At 36.8% G+C, this 17732-nt stretch overlaps 3 protein-coding genes across 3 annotated transcripts; 1 reads left to right on the plus strand and 2 right to left on the minus strand.

Annotated features, from left to right (window-relative positions):
• The first annotated feature begins 4027 nt into the window (after positions 1-4027).
• LOC130988840 (11 kDa late embryogenesis abundant protein-like) lies at positions 4028-4772 on the plus strand. The gene is made up of 2 exons (XM_057912790.1): positions 4028-4161; positions 4436-4772. Exons 1-2 carry the CDS (start codon positions 4087-4089, stop codon positions 4628-4630), a joined length of 270 nt encoding a protein of 89 aa, XP_057768773.1. The 5' UTR covers positions 4028-4086; the 3' UTR covers positions 4631-4772.
• Positions 4773-10660: 5888 nt separating this feature from the next.
• On the minus strand, positions 10661-16739 carry LOC130988841 (uncharacterized). Its single transcript, XM_057912791.1, has 6 exons — positions 16601-16739; positions 16052-16130; positions 14147-15715; positions 11429-11710; positions 11242-11349; positions 10661-11156 (listed from the first exon to the last, which is right to left on the minus strand). Exons 3-6 carry the CDS (start codon positions 14168-14170, stop codon positions 10758-10760), a joined length of 813 nt encoding a protein of 270 aa, XP_057768774.1. The 5' UTR covers positions 14171-15715; positions 16052-16130; positions 16601-16739; the 3' UTR covers positions 10661-10757.
• On the minus strand, positions 14192-15713 carry LOC130990533 (uncharacterized). The gene is made up of 2 exons (XM_057914761.1): positions 14344-15713; positions 14192-14267 (listed from the first exon to the last, which is right to left on the minus strand). The coding sequence occupies exons 1-2, from the start codon at positions 15711-15713 to the stop codon at positions 14192-14194; spliced, it is 1446 nt and encodes a 481-aa protein (XP_057770744.1).
• Positions 16740-17732: the final 993 nt, after the last annotated feature.

The raw sequence follows: 17732 nt of genomic DNA on the forward strand, positions 1-17732 counted from the left end.
AATAGCGCTCGATGATCACTTCAATCTTCACCGATTCAACAATATAAGCTGAAGCTCTGCCAAAATTGCTTCTCAGCCAAAGCTCAAATTCTCAAAGCTTGAATCGAAGAAGAGAATCCCAAAGCCAAAAATCAGTCACTGCTGATTGCATAAATTTTCTTAGACCTTAGGCAAACCTTGATTATCCAAAGCCTAGGTCAAACTAACTCCAAAGAACTTGTTCTTTGAAGTTTAGTTGGCAAGATTTCAAACCTCCCTTCGCGATAGAATCGAGTGTTTGAGTTGCAAAGGAGTTCAGGAAGGTACTTTGTCTCCGTGAGGTCCTAGTGCCAGTTCGTGCTAGGAGTGAGAAATCCAACAAGGTGTGTTGGTACTGAAGATTAGATCTTCAGTTGTTTCGGTTGTGTGCACCCGCAAGCACATGTTTCGGTTTGCTGTGCACCCGTAAGCACGAGCATCGGTTTGCAGTGTACCCGTAATCACTTGCAGAGTGAAGTTGTTGGTCTGATCAACCGACCGTGGATGTAGGAAGTGTTTTGCGAACCACGTAAAAATCTCTGTGTTATTTACAGCTTTCAGTATTTCATTTCTTACTTGTGTTCTTCCTCTCTTCAACTGAAAACTGATTAATTGTAAAGAGAAACTTAAGACTAACAACGTGCTCAACCCAAAAGGCTATTGCGAAACAAAAGTTTTCCGCTGCGTGTGTTATCAGTCTGACTGATCTGTCATCTGATAGTCAGTGAGATTTATAACATCTCTGTTTATCAAACTCGACTGAAGCCTTACGTGCATCAGTTAAGTTCTTGTGACTTAACTGATAACTCTTTACTGAAGAGTCTTTCAGTATGAGTCGTCAACCCTGTTTTGGTCAAAACTCTTTTCAGTAAACATGTGTCTGAGTTTGTGTTTGTAGTTTCTCTTTTGATCTCTGTATTAAGATCTTGACAAAAATAGCCTATAGGTGTATTCCCCCCCATACACCTATTCGAGACCCTCCGGACCTAACAATCCACCCCAGATCCACCTCGGACCGTCGCGATGGGGTTGAAGGGCTCCACGAAGTGCCCTATATCTGTCCTAGATCTGCCGGAAATTTTCGGCCTTGCTGCCGAAACTTGGAGATGATTTTTTGATTTGGAAATTTTCGATCGATTGAGGAATTTTGGCCTAGCCAACAGAGGTGGTGAAATTTGGGGGTTGTGGAGGCTCACTTGGGAGTTGTCTGTCGATCTGGCGAGGACGGAATGTGTGCATGAGGAAGATGGAGATGGAGCGACAGACGTGGCTGAGACGATGGAAGGGAATTGTTGCGGTTAGCGGCAGACGTGACTGAGACGATGGGAGGGAATTGTTGCGGCGATTTCAGAGCCGCTGAAATTTGGGGATCGTGGGAGGGGGGAAGGGAAATAATGACATGGGATGAGTGTATGTGGGTGTGATTTGACATTTTTGATGCCACGTCGGCATTCCGGCTGCCAATTCACATTTAATTTGGCCGAAAATTTTCCCCGGACGGACATTGCAATAAATTGAAATGTGGATGAAATTTTTGCTACAATTAAAAAGATTGTCAAAAAACCAAATTTTGGAAAAAGGTCAGGTATTTTGATGCAATTAACCCTTCTTTATATGCCTTTCGGAGTTAATTTATTTTTTTGAGACTTGAATGTGATAATGTATTTTTTAATTAACTTTCATAGTTATTCGTTCGAGAAGATTATGAACAATATTGTGATCTTTAATTAGGGCTGAATTAACTTGGTAATTGAATCAATAGGTTGAATACATAAGTTTAATTAACGTCAATGCATTCCCCATGACCAGTGTCTTTATTATCTGATTTTATTCTTTACATTTATTTGTTTTGCCTTGAGTGTAGTTTTAGTTCTTCGTCGTATTCTTGTTTGCTTGGATATTGGATTAGTACTTGTGTACGATTATTCATAGTGTTTTTTATTCTTCAGTTCATGTGGATAGGGGTGGTAATTGGTCCGGTTCAGTTATAACTGAACTGATTAGCGATGTAAACACTAACCAAAAATCGAATCAGTTTTTGGTTCGATTAACCGATTAAAACATGGCAGTTTATTCAGGCAGATCGAAATTTAAAAAAAAAAAATTGGACTTCAAATGTTAGTAATGTTTCTAAGTGAAGTAGTATAATTTTTACAGCTTTTATTTTATGTAATGTTCTGTTGTTCCTAGTTAGTGCTATGATTCTTTGTTTGTGAAGTTTGAAATTTTCAGAATATGTTACTCAAGAAAGGGTGTGTTTTCGTGACTTTGATTCAAAAGGGGAATTTACATAACATAAATGAGTTAAAAATAAAACCTTTTTGTAAAGGTTCTGCGGGGTTGGTGGCATGAGTATGTGCAGCTGTTGAAACTCTTAATCTTGCAGGGTTGATTTGTGTGAAACGATAGAGATAGAGTAAAATGAATGAAGGAAATTGTGAAATTTGATGTTGGAGTATAACCTTGAGGAAATGAATTTTGTGAGTTCCGTCAAATTGTTGAGATTGAAACTTGCTGCTCTTGTCAAAAAGGGTGAAAAATATCTAGAGAAATGAGGTTACTTTAAAAATAGAAGAATAAACAGTGATTGGAACATGGATGCACTCTATCCATCAAATCTTAATCTCTAATTAATAAAATATCTTAAGGTTTAGTGGGGTGATTGAGCTCAAGGATTAGTGGATTGATTGGGCTTAATGGGCTCAATGGGCTTCATCTTCACTACTTAATACTCCCTCCGTCCCTGAAATAAGTTCCTCTTTTTCCTTTTTGGGACGTCCCCCAAATAAGTTCATCTTTCTTTCTTTTCATTTTTGGACAACTACCTCACCACTAATAATACTTTATTTATTCTTACTTTTCACTTTTTCACCACTCCCAATACTAATTATAACACTTTTTCACCTTTTCACCACTCTCAATACTAATTATAACATAGTATTTTTTTCCACTATCAATACACTTTACCACTTTTCCTTAAAACTCGTGTCGTCCCCAAAGAGAAACTTATTTTAGGGACGGAGGGAGTATGAATTAAAAGGTTAAGGCCCAAATATAAAAATTAAAGCCCAACGTGCATAAATAATTAAAGTCCAACATAGACGATAATTTAAATATTATAAAAATCAATACTAATTATATATAGAATATTTCACATACTCATTTTCAAATTAGTATGCAATGCACAAGAATTTAAATGACTTAAATATTTACAAAAGCTTTTGTAAATCATTTTTGTTGGAATTAATAAATTTATTTTCTTTTATTCGGCGTGAAACATCCTGACTTCTAAGTTCGAAATTAATCTAAACTTAGCTACGAGGAAACGGGGTATTACAAATTATGAATTATAAAATAAATTAATATATTTATAATTATTTATTATTTGAATTGGAAATGTAATTTAAGGATTATTAACTATAAAATAAAATAATAAATTTATAATTATTTACTATTATTATTTAGATGTGGATTGTACTAAAAAAAAACTAAGAATATGAATAGAATAAGCCCTAATTATTATGCAAGGCCCGTAAATAGCCCATCATCAACCTCACAAATAAAATAATGCTAGCTAGGCAGGCCCAGATATTTTATTTTTACATCTCTTTCTGCTTTCTTTTTTATCTTTATCGGAATTCTAATAAATAAATAATCTTCTGTTGTTCACGGACATTTTATACTTGAAAAAGGAAATCCAAAAAGTTTCAAGAGAAGGATTGGTTAAATGATCAAAAAGTTTACACAATCCATTTATTTTTATTATATAAAATATAAGAAACTAACAGCTGAGAAAGCATGAAAACATATTTTTGTTAACAAGATAATACCTATCCGTTTATGGATATTGTAGAGGATAATATCCAAAATTTATTTATAACAAGTTTAATATATTCAAGGTGACACCTATCAGACACGTGCCAACTGTTTGTCCACGTGGCAGCTACTCAACTTCCTGTAACCGCCACTCATACCGTTTAAATTCCCCCCTTCCGCTCTTTCGCTTCACAAATTCAAAGGAAACAATTTCGAGTTATTTAGAAAAGGAAAAAGTTGAGAAAAGAAAAAATGCAGTCAGCTAAGGACATGGCAGCTTCAGCCAAATCTGGCATGGAGAAAACCAAGGCCACGCTCCAAGAAAAGGTATTTTTGTAATTCATTGGCCCAGTATCATTTTCAATCTCTTCATTTGGAAAAATTATTATATGGATATAAATGTATCATCACATTATCTGAATGAGTTCGTGATGTTCAAACATAGTAAATTATTTGAATTTATTATTTTTTTATAGGACATTTCTAATTTAATTTTTAATCAACCTTCTATACGAAAATTTTAATGTTTTATAATAAATTCATTGTGTTTCATATATATTTGACTCATTTGAAGCACTTTGGAAATGCATATATAATATAGGGCGAGAAGATGACAAGTCGCGATCCTCTCCAGAAGGAAATGGCGACAGAGAAGAAAGAGGAAAGGGTCGACGAGGCGGAGCAGCAGAAGCGCGAAGCCCAGCGCCGCAATGATGCTAACACCGGCAGGACACCTGATTACACGGCGGAGGAAACGGAAATCGGCGGCGGGCATCACGGCCGCGGCACTTATTAGTGTAGATGTTGTAATCTAGTAATAATGGAAAAATAAATGGGTCGATGCGTCTATGTGACCATCGCTTGCTTCTCTTGTAGTATTTTTTATATTTTGTAATGAATTTTCTGTGTGATTTTTATATATTTACCCTTGCTGAGACTGAGACTGGCCCCAAGCCCACGATTTATTTTTTAATTATATTATACTTCTTCCATTTCATTACAAATATTATCTCATTAAGTTTAGGCACAAGACTAACGAATGTAGATATTAAAAAAATACTCCCTCCGTCCCACCCAAGATGCTACATATTCCTTTTCGGGCCGTCCCAACGAAGATGCTACATTTATATATTTCGCAAAAATAAGGAATTTTAAACATTTAATTAACACTAATTAAATATTTCTTTATTACCTTCTCTTTCTTACTTTATCACTTTCTCTCTCTTACTTTATCACTTTATTATTACACACTTAAAACATTAATCTACAACTCCTTAAATCCCGTGCCAAAAAGCAAATGTAGCGTCTTGACCGGGACGGAGGGAATATATAGGAAGTAGATACAATGGGTTATTGGAATTGTTCTAAAAAAATGGGTTATTGGAATAATGTGACATTTGTAATTAAAAAAAAAAAAAAAAAAAAAAAAAACGAATGAGATATTTGTAATTTAAAAAAAATAAAAAAAAAGAATGACATATTTTTAATGGAATAAAGTGAGATATTTGGAATAATGAGACATTTGTAATTATTAAAAAAAAAGAATGAGATATTTGTAATTAAAAAAAAAAGAATGACATATTTGTAATGAAATAAAGTGAGATATTTGTAATGAGAAGAGAAAGTATTTGAGCTGGAGTATTTTATTTTATTTTTAATATTTTATGTAATAAAAATTGTAATATCCGTTTAAATTTACGATATTTACTATTGAACAAAAAAATTATGAAAATCAGCTGACCATGTATCCTGAGAGGTGACCTAAAATAAAAAATGAAATCAACTTGAATGAACTTTTGAATGTGTATTTAGTAGTATCAATCATGAAATCTAGCAAATCAAATTAAGGGTACTAAATTTTATTTTAAAGAATTTATAAAATAAAATAATTTAAGTCAATTAAATTTATTTTAGAGTTAATAAGTTTTGTAATTCTTTCATTCACAAAAAAGAGTTTCATATCATCTTGGATATAGATAACAAAGTTATTAAAGTTATTATTAATAAAATAATTGTAAACTTTGAATATGAATTTTAACAAAGTGGTTAAAGTTATTATAAGTAAAATAAATGTATAATTTTTAGGGATAGTATTAGTATAAAAAAAATTAAAACAAACATATATATTTATTTGAAAAATGAAATAAAAATATTTTCACTGTTCCATCTCATTAAGGAAAGTAAAATTGTAGTGTAAAGTGAATATAAATCCATATTTATAGTGAAAATTTATTACACAAAAAAAAACATGTCAAGTTGAGTGGGACGGTCCTAAAAGTAAACTAGAACATTGTCGTGTATGAGATATTGGTTGATGTTTTATTTACGAGTTGGGAGTCTGCCTAACCCCTCACCATTCGAGTGTTTGTTTTTAAAGAAAAAAAAGGGGGACGAAGGAAGTACAATTTATATTTGCATTGTTTCTTAGCTTCAGTAAGAACTGGGCAGCCACAAACTTTGCATTCACTTGCATATTAACTTATGCTCGTACACAGGAGTGTGTCGCATTCAATGTTTTAATTATAAATGTAGGTTGTCCATATATAATTAAAACAACTTACATATAACCTCCATTTGCATCTTGCACTATAAACAACTTGCACCTTACCATAAGAAGTCTTTGTCCACTTGCTATTGTAGTCGTTGGCAACAACTCATTGTTGAACTACATCTTAACACTCTTTCGCATCCTTAAATCTCATATCAAGCTCCACTTTAAATCATTAAATGGGATACGATGCTCTTAGTGTAGAGTTTGCTCTTCAGTTTTTTGTTGTCCTCTTCATCCAAACATTCACAAGAAGTATATGAACCTAAGTTATCCTCATCTGGTATGACAGCCACTGTAAAATGCACTTTAGAGTTTTCATGTAGAATGTCCTTTCCCTTTTGTTGGAAAATAGAAGAAATATTCTAACCTTGTTTTGATGATTCCAAAACTCTTAGACGTTTGTCTCTAGACTAGACTCTTTTCGAACTCAAGTGTTAGAGTTCAATTTTCTAGTTAGACTGAAGCGGCAAAGCTTGAAGACTGAAAACTGATGAAGACCTGACTGAAGAACTTGGACTGAAGTACTGACCAACTGAAGCTCACCTGAAGTTATTGCAACAATAAATGAAGGACTTGTACTAGAATGAAGAAGCAATCTTTAGTCGAAACATTCTCTAAAGACTTGTTTAAGGATTAGAAGAATACAGCGGACTGAAGCTACAAAAAGACGGACTGAAGATGCATTAAAGTACATATCACTTGGTTCTCAAAAAAAAAAAGTACATATCACTTAGACGAATAAAGATAAAGGATATCTTTTGGTACACGCCACATTAAATGCAAAGGACAATGCATTAAATATTGCTGGGATATGGCAAATCGTCCTTCACCGAGCAAAGTTACTTAATCTATATTACTTTACACTGTAACACCACCTCCCCATGCCTGAAGACTTTACCCATTTCAGCGAAAAGGGAGATAGAGGACGAAGACCCTGAACACAGATCAAATCAAGTGTCAACGGCAGTATTTGAAGAAGGATCTCCTCCAACGGATCTATTTTACATCCTCCGCCTATAAATAGAGCTCAAGGAACAACCTTCAACCTCACCGATTCAAAGACTTACGCTGAAGCTCTGCCAAAATATCGAGTCAGCTACTTACTTAGCAATCAAAACTTGAATCGAAGAAGAGAGTAAATCCTGTTGTAAAAATCAGTTCACCTGATTTATAAACACTCTCTTAGAAGTGTCTAGGCAACCATATTCATACATCCTTAGCCTAGTCCTTGATTACTCGAGAGCCTATTCTCAGTAATCTTAGTTGGAAGATTTTCAAACCACCCCTTTTCAATCGAGCGAAAATAGCGTTTGAGTGTTAGAGTTTTAGACGGTTGTCTAAACTCGAAGAGTTCTCAGCCCCCGCAAGCAACACGAGTGAAGTCTTAGCGTATCTGCGAGATTGAGAAAAGAGAAGAGAAATCCAACCCAGTGTGTTGGTACTGAAACATTTGTTTCAGTTGATAGGTTTGTTGTGCACCCGTAAGCACAAACGCAATCGATTGTCAGTGTGATCAACTGACCGTGGACGTAGGAAAGTTTTCCGAACCACGTTAAAAATCTCTGTGTCATTTACTGCTTTCAGTATTTCATGTTCTATCTGTGCACAAAGCTTATATACTGAAACTGTTAACTTGAAAAGAGAAACCTTAAAATTGACAATCTGATTCACTAAAGGTTATTTCCTTAAAATCGTTTCCGCTCACCAAGTGTTATCAGTCTAACTGACAAACCTTTGGGTAGTCAGTAAGATTTATTACACTCACTCTGATTTCATCTGATTAGACTGAAGCCGTAACTGAAATATTAGTTTGTCGACTTGTTCTTCATACTGAAGTTATCCACTGAAATATTTTCAGTATCAATCTACACCTTCTTTTAACTGATCTTGATTTTCACTAATCACGTCAACACTACTTACTTCAGTTATCGAAAGAAGTTTAAACTTTAAAAATAGTCTACTGGTGTATTCTCCTCCCCCTCCCTTACACCAGTTCAGGGGCCCAACACCTTTGTCTTGAGTGTCTTCCTGTAGAATCCCATTTCCTCTGTCTTCAGTGTTTTTTGAAACAATCTTCTTTTTTCTATTTGGCCTTTCATTTATTTTTCTAGCTTCAAAAAACTCATAATCTTCATTAGAGAAATCAATATCCTCCAGCCCATCATCACTTGATAATGGATCATCTTCAATAATTTTCTCATCAAGCTCCCAATTAGTGACTCCTAATTCATGCAACCCTCTTGTGGAATACCCTTCATCCACTCTCTTATCTTTCTCTTGTTCTACCTCTGTCACATCTTCTGTTACATATTTCTTGCACTCACAGAAAACTTCCATAATCTTTTTATCATCAACAAACTTCAATGCAAGACTAACAAAATCGGTCTCATCATCCTCATCAACATTCATAAATGTAAATTCACCTGTTTTCTTTGTCCTTGAATCCATATCTAGACCAAAAATCAACAAACAACAACTCATTAATAAATGACTCCTCGCACTTAGAAACATCATATTCATGGATGTCCAAAAACTTCTCCTATATATTGATTCTTGCTAACAAAAACTCCGTCATACCATATCCTAAGCATAAACCCGAAAGTTTACATTCTCTACAATGAACAATGAAGAGGAACTTTATAAGATGTCAAAAACAAATACAACCAACAATAACTTTGATTAAGTTTCAGCCACAAATAAATTTGCTAAACAAAAATTTCCTAAATTGACATCATTTATAAATTGAATCCACCATTTAGCAAGGTTCGAGCAAATGAGAACATGAATAAATTGAATTGCAGAAAACAACTTAAGAAATGAGAATATGCATAAACTCCATGGAAAATGAGAACACGAATAAACCAGAACATAAATAAGTTTTGAGGAAATGGAAACATAAATCAACATTATGAAAAATGAGAATTGCATAAAACAAATCAGATTTTCCTGTTCAGGGTGGAATTTTTGAGACATAAGAAGCTTCACTTGCTTGTTCGAGAATTGTGTGTCCTAATAGGTGGAGTTGCCCTAGTTCAAAATTGGATCCCGATCCTGATCGGCGGCGATGAAGGTGTCCTGATCCTGATCGGCGGTGACAGATGTGCCCTTGTTCGAGGATCGCGTGTCCTAAGCGTGGCGGCAGCTGAGGAGGTGACAGAGGCTATGGGCGGCAGAGGGCGGAAGAAGGTGGTTGTGTGTTCCTTCATAGGTGTGGCCACATGAGAGATGTGTGTGATTTTTTTCTAAGGGTTGAAGAAACGTAGAAATCGTGTTGAACCGTATTGTTTATTTGATTTTCAGAATGCGTTTTTAATTATGTGGATTTTTTTTGTTTTTTTATTATTATTTTATTCCATGTGTATTGACAACATGACTATTCACCGGAACACGTCAATTATCTATTGTTGAATTATTTTTACGGATCACAAACAAGAAAAAATATGAAACGATGAGTATTGTTTTGTAATTAACCTTAGGGTGGGACATTTTGAAAAAAATACTGAAACGATGAACAAAAAAATAATATTTACCCAATATTTTAAAAGACTGCATAATGATAAACCCACAACTAAAACCTCTACCATTAAAATCTTTAACATTGGACATTATCTACACTACCATTAGCCGACACACTTAGCTCACGTTTGGTTGGGTCACTACAAGAATCTGACCGATTACTGACGGAAAATTCCGTCGGTAAAGTCAAAAATTCCGTTGCTAAATACTAATACCGACGGATTAACGACGGCGCGCGTACGTCGCTTAAAATAAGGTCGGTAAAATTTTTACCGACGGAAATTAAATCTGTTGCTAACTTACCGACGGAATAGCAACGGAATGCCCGCCGGCTGCAAGGGGACGACGACGGCATCGTCTAGACTTACCGACGGAAATAGCAACGGAATTTTCCGTCGCGATTAGCAACGGAATCAAATTCCGTCGGTAAATTTCGTGCGGGTATTAGCAACGGAATCAAATTCCGTTGGTAATTTTCGTACGTGTATTAGCAACGGAATCAAATTCCGTCAGTAATTTTCGTGCGGGTATTAGCAACGGAATCAAATTCCGTTGGTAATTTTCGTACGTGTATTAGCAACGGAATCAAATTCCGTCGGTAATTTTCGTGCGGGTATTAGCAACGGAATTAAATTCCGTCGGTATTTTTTAATACAATTTTTTTTTTTAATTTGCATTATACAATTTAACGACGTCCTGTTACACGCTTCTTTTCAACTATATAACCATCAATATCGAAAACACCAAATGATATTTAAATTAGCATTCGAATAGTCATAACTTAACAAATTATTCAAATGTTCACAAATATATAATAGAAATATTCAAGTATTCAAAATACAAAAACACAACATAATCAAGATGATGGTCCAGTGGGTGGAGTGGGTCCAGGTGGAAGCCTAGCCAATATCTCCTCGAACATACGCTGCTGAGCCTGAAATCGAGCATTGGTCTGCTCATCTTTCTGCCTCATCTCCTCCTTTTGACGTGCTATCTCCACTAATGCATCCTGTAATTGCTGCTCCACGTCCATAAATCGTTGAGGATCGACAAGAGGGCCCTGAAACTGAGATGTACCACTCGACTGCTCACTACTCCGTAAGCTGGCTGCAAGTCCACCAACTCCAAACATTCTCTTCTTCTTGTCGAGTCCACCAACAGCCTCCACGTACACCTTGTTCATATCGATCTCTGGCGGATCAGAATCATCATCCACAGTCTGACTCTGAGAAACAACTATATCCTGCACTTTTTCCTACAATACGCATCAGGAGTTAGTACTTAAGAATTTGAGCAACAAATATAATAATTGAATAAGTAATTAAAACTTTACTACATACTCCAATCCGTCTAGACCTCTCGTCTGTATAAGTGCCATCCTTGTTCTTATGAAGGATCTCATAAGCATCATACAAACATTCAGTCGGCTCCACTCCTTTTCTCTTACCCTTTTAAAAACATAACAAATATAAAATTTTAAATATGAATGTCAATGAAAAATGCAATATGAATACAATTTCAACGTACCACTTCTTCAGCATACTGAAGAATAGACCTCGAACCTCCTTTGTGCTTCGCTTGACCAGTTCCAGGACCTAAAGGCTCAGACATCCTACACTTTTTCGCTATCTCTGATTTGGCTTTGACTTCATCAGAGTCCCAGTACTTATTCCAATTAGGCCAGTGGTCCTCGTGAATAAAAGGAGGCCTCTTGCTCCTCCTTTCCTTGATGTCATGGACAAAATCACTATACCTCCGCGCAGCACAAGCATGCCAAAGCTTGTAGACAGCCCCAAGGGATGTAAATTCCTACAATTAATATTCAAAGTCATTAGAACAGAAATATCATTTATTAATTCATAAGATTGTATAACTATAAAAATTATACCCATATTTGATGATGAGTGTAGTACGTCCAGTCTGTGTAGCCTCTGATGCCTCAGTAGGGACCGATGCCGAAGATGAAGGTGAATGAGTCAGCTGTATATCCCGTACAGATGCAGCAATCCCTCCATCTGATCCTGTGGATGATGTAGGGTGTCCTGCGGATGATGCAGCACCCCTACCACTAGAACCTCCTCCCCTACCACTAGAACCTCCTCCCACCATCTTCAAAAACCAAATAAAATTTACTATTAACAATTGTAAACAAAAATCTCTATCATCACATAAATAAATTATCTTCATATAAAGGCAAATAAACTAACTCTAATAGTCATCATCATCATCATCATCATCATCATCATTATCTTCTTCTTCACTAATCACTGTATCTTCCTCTTCTTCCACTTCATCATCCATATCTATCAAGTCGCCACTAGGATGAACTATGTTGGGTGCATCATCTGTAATTGTGTGTATTGAGCTCATAAATTCATCTTGAAAGGGTTGGTCGACCTCCACAGTAGATGCTTCAGTTGGTACTTCAACTTTAGATCTAGCTTTTATCTTACACACCTCCCACCAATCTTTTTTAGATTGAGTTTTACTTGGATAAGTACAATAGTACACTTGAATTGCCTGATCTGCTAACACAAAAGGTTCGTACTTTCCATACTTTTTGGTGTGGTTTATAGACACCAATTTGTATTGGGGATGCACCAATGTCCCATTCCGTCCCGGATCAAACCAGTCACACTTAAATAGTGTGGTTGTCTTCTTTGGCAGACCTTGATACTCAAGCTCACACACCTCTTCCAAACGACCATAATAATCAAGCTCGCAATTATTATCTGCACCCCTAATGCACACTCCACTATTCATAGTGGCTCGAGATGTACCATGTGAAAGCGTATGAAATTTGAATCCATTAACAAAGTAGCCGGGATATGTTGATATCATTGTTAAGGGCCCTCTAGAAAGACTAATAAGGAACTGATTCGTCACATTATTAACAAGGTTCGCCACCTAAAATATTGGAACAACGGATGAGTAAGGTAAAAAGGTTGGAAAGTAATTTGGAATAGAGTACTAAAATTGGCAAATAAAACTCACGTATGATTCGAACCATCTCGAAAATTCAGTTTCCATCTTACTATCAATTTCCCCCTCAGACATCCCCAATATGCGCAATGATTCGACAAATAACCTTGAAGCATATAATGTGTGAGTTAAATTCATATGTGAAATAATAAATTATACTAATTTTAGTGAAATACTTACTTGAGATATGTCTGGGTAACTTCTATACAATTCAATACGACATATGTGTGAGCAGCATGATACTCTTTGCTATCAAGGTATCTCGTAGGCATTTTCCCAAAAGAATGTCCCGTTTGTTTGAAAACGGACAGTCTATCAGGATGTCCATCAAACCTAATAGGATCTTGAGTATCGAAATTACGTGGCACATTCCTATGTTTGGTTCTCACATGTTCCTCAAAATAATAGGAGCAGAATGTGGATGCTTCTTCCACGATGTATGCATTGCAAATAGATCCTTCTACTCTAGCTTTATTCCTCACATTATTTTTCAACTTTCGCAGGTACCTATATATTAATCAACATATCATACTAAAAATATGTTTGAAGTGTATATAATTTCTATAAAATTTATGGATTACCTCTCAAATGGGTACATCCATCGAAATTGTACTGGGCCTGCAAGTCGTGCTTCGTCAGCTAAATGGACGGGGAGATGTTCCATTGAATCAAAAAAGCTAGGAGGAAAAATCCGTTCAAGCTTGCATATAGTGATTAGGATCATGTCACTAAGTCTGCACATATCTTCATTCTGAATGTTCCGGGAGCACAAGTCTTTAAAAAACAAACTGAGTTCTGTGATTGCATTCCATACATGGACGGGAAGCAATTCACGGAAAGCAATTGGTAAGATGCGCTGCATGAAAACATGACAATCATGACTCTTCATCCCAAACATCTTCAGCTTACTCAAATCAACACATCTCCCCATATTTGATACATAACCGTCAGGAAACCTCAAAGTTTTAACCCATTGACACAACACCTTCTTCTCATTTGTGTCAAGCGTGTAACAAGCTTTTGGGTACTTGTTTGTCTCTTGATTTCTTTGTAATGCAGGCCTTGAACAGTATATGTTAAGCTCTTCTCTAGATTTGATAGTATCCTTTGTCCTTCCTGGAACATTCAACACTGTATTGAACACATTATCAAACACGTTCTTCTCAACATGCATGACATCCAAATTGTGTCGAATTAAAAGGAATTTCCAATAAGGCAAATCCCAAAATATGCTACGTTTTTTCCACCCTGTGCCGTGCCTACGACTCGCTGCCTTGTTAATTGCATCTTGATTATCTTCAGTTACTTTCACAAATCCCATCGCTTCAATCTCTGCCAATATCTCTTGCCCAGATTGAACTTGAGGTGGTTGTGCAGTAACCACCTTATTTTTGATAAAACTTTTCTTATCCCTTCGGAAAGGATGATTCATTGGTAGAAACTTTCGATGGTTGTCAAACCATGATTGCTTGCCACTATGTGATAAAGTGAAAGCTTCAGTTTCATCCATACAATGTGGACAAGCTAATCTTCCAGCCGTACTCCACCCGGATAACATTGAGTAGGCAGGAAAATCGCTAATTGTCCACAGTAAAGCTGCTCGCATATTGAAATTTTGCTTCAACGACACATCATATGTAAGCACACCCACATTCCATAATTGTATAAGCTCTGCAATCAATGGTTGTAAAAAAACATCTAGTTTTTCCTTTGGGTTGCGTGGTCCAGGGACCAAGATTGTAAGGAACATAAATTGTTCCTTCATACACATCCAGGGTGGGAGATTGTAGGGTGTAACAATCACTGGCCACGAGGAATATTGCTGGCCCGATTGACCAAAAGGTTGGAAACCGTCTGTGGATAAACCTAACCTAACATTCCTCACCTCTGTTGTAAAATCAGGAAATATATCATTCAAATGCTTCCAAGCAGGTGAGTCTGAAGGATGGCGCATAACCCCGTCATCTATAGATGATGCATGCCAACGCATGTTTGCTGCCGTGGCTTTAGAAGCAAATAATCTTTGTAAACGTGGAGTTAGAGGAAAGTAGAACATTCGCTTTGCTGCTACTAATGTCTTTCCACTGCTTCTGGAGTCTCGATTGTTATTTTTGTAACGAGACTCGCCACAGTACTTACACTGAACCAAATCCCTATCATCCTCCCAATAAAGCATGCAATTATTTGGACAACAATCAATTCTTTGCGCAGGTAGCCCCATCCCACTCAGTAACTTTTTAGTGTCGTAAAAATTAGTAGGAGCCAAATTATCAGGAAGGATCTCTTTTATCAACTCAAGCCACTGATCAAAACATCTTTCCGACATATTCCCCTCTGCTTTTAAACTCATTACACGAGCAACAAGAGACAATTGTGAATGAGTTTTGCAACCGGGCCACAACTCTTTATCCGCTGCTTTCAACATATTATATAACAATTGGGCTTCCGGATTTGGGGGTTCTTCGATGTTTTGAATGTTATATTGGGATGCAGCAATATCCATAACCATATTCTGATAATTATCTTCATTAGCCTCTTCTTCTTCAAAATTATGATATTCAGTCGTGGCCATTTCAATTTCACCATGAAACCTCCAAATATGGTAATCCCGCACAAATCCGTTCTTTGCAATGTGATACTGAACATTATTTTTAGTATGGAAACGTATATTATCGCATTTCCTACACGGACACCTAATTTTTTCACCATCCATTAAATCACGTCTACTGTTAGCGTAATCAATGAAACCTTGAAGACCTCTTTGAAAATCGGGATTCAAAGCTCCATCAGATAGAAAACGCCGATACATCCACTCACGATTTTCACTCATTTCTACAATTTGGTTCATTTAAGTATGTTAGAAATTTAAAATCTATTGATTTTTTAAGTATGATAATTAATATAACACATGTTGAACACAAAATCTATAAATCAAACACAAAAGCACATACGCGGCTCCAAGCCATCACCACAGCAACAAAATGGGATGGAACACAGCCATCCCCCAACCTAATCTCCATTTACTACCTAGATACATGCTCATCTAAAATATATATAAAAAAAGAATAAATACACTTACATACATGCTCATCTAAAATTTTAAAATCTCACAATGGCTACCATTTGAGCCATACTAACATTTCAAAAGATAATGTAATGAAAACTTACTTGTTTTGTTACTAGCTTTTCTTTTCGATCACCTTGACTTCTTTTTTTCTTCCTCAAGAAGCAATGGTGGAGTGAAATACTACAAATGAGAATTAATCCAAAAAAGAATTAATAATTATTCAAGAACCAAAGTATATAAAATTATAATTTAATAAAACTAACAATCAAGTTTATTTTTCTTGAAAATACTATAATTCAATCAAGTTTATTTTTCTATTTTAAATCCAAATCTTCTGATTATGAGGAATCAAGTTAGATATATATATATATTATCTTCATTCCATCATACAATATGTCAATTACAATCCGACTCAAAAAAAATGTTATTTACAAATATAAAAGGAGTACGATGAACGCCAAAAACTTAGCAATTTTATGTGATATTGTGAGTAATATTATTCAGAATTCTCATAAATTAATTTATGGTGATTAGTTTAAAAAGTAAAGTAGAGAAAGATATATTTTTACAGAATATTAATACAAAATTTACAATAAAACATAATAGGATTTTTCAAATAATTAATGGAAATTAAAAAAAAAATTACAAACCTATGGAGCAATCCGACGGACGCAGGCAGCGGCGGAAGAGGACCGGTGGCCGCGGAGGAGGAGGACCGGTGGCGGCGGAGGAATCCGGCGCTGGCAGCAGAGGACACGGTGCCAGGGAGGGGCGGGGCGAGCAGCAGCGCGGCGTGGGACGGGCAGCGGCGCAGGGCGGGGCGAGCAGCGGCGCAGGGCGGCAGCGGCGCGAGGCGGGGCGACCAGCGGCGAGGCGCGGGGCGGGCAGCAGCGCAGGGCGCGGAGCGGCGCGGGGCGGAGCGAGGCGGGCAGCAGCGCGGCGTGGGACGGGCAGTGGGGCGAGCAGCGGCGCGAGGCGGGGCGACCAGCGGCGAGGCGCGGGGCGGGCAGCAGCGCAGGGCGCGGAGCGGCGCGGGGCGGAGCGAGGCGGGCAGCAGCGCAGGGCGCGGAGCGGCGCGGGGCGGAGCGAGGCGGGGCGAGCAGGGGCGCGGTGGAAACGGCGGCGTGGACGAGTCGCCGGAGGGGAGCACGCAGCGGGAGTCGCCGGAAATGGGGAATCGGAGGGGGGAAATTTAGGAATTTTGAGAAATAGAAGTGAAAGGTGTGTTGAAAAAATGAAGGAGGAGGCGCGGTTCATTCACCTTATTTTTAGGGCTCAGCAACGGAATAGCAACGGAAACTTCCGTTGCTATTTAGCAACGGACGTAATTTCCGTTGTTATGTTTAAAATAAATATTTTCGGTTATTTGAATTAATTATTAGCAACGGAATAGCAACGGACAATTCCGTTCCTATTTAGCAACGGACGTGAATTCCGTTGCTATTTAGCAACGGACATGAATTCCGTTGTTATTTTTAAAATAAATATTTTCGGTTATTTGAATTAATTATTAGCAACGGACAATTCCGTTACTATTTAGCAACGGACGTGAATTCCGTTGCTATTTAGCAACGGACTTGAATTCCGTTGTTATTTTTAAAATAAATATTTTCGGTTATTTGAATTAATTATTAGCAACGGAATAGCAACGGACAATTCCGTTACTATTTAGCAACGGACGTGAATTCCGTTGCTATTTAGCAACAGACTTGAATTCCGTTGTTATTTTTAAAATAAATATTTTCGGTTATTTGAATTAATTATTAGCAACGGAATAGCAAC

This window comes from Salvia miltiorrhiza, chromosome 6 (assembly GCF_028751815.1).
Source record: "Salvia miltiorrhiza cultivar Shanhuang (shh) chromosome 6, IMPLAD_Smil_shh, whole genome shotgun sequence".
NCBI lineage: Eukaryota > Viridiplantae > Streptophyta > Magnoliopsida > Lamiales > Lamiaceae > Salvia > Salvia miltiorrhiza.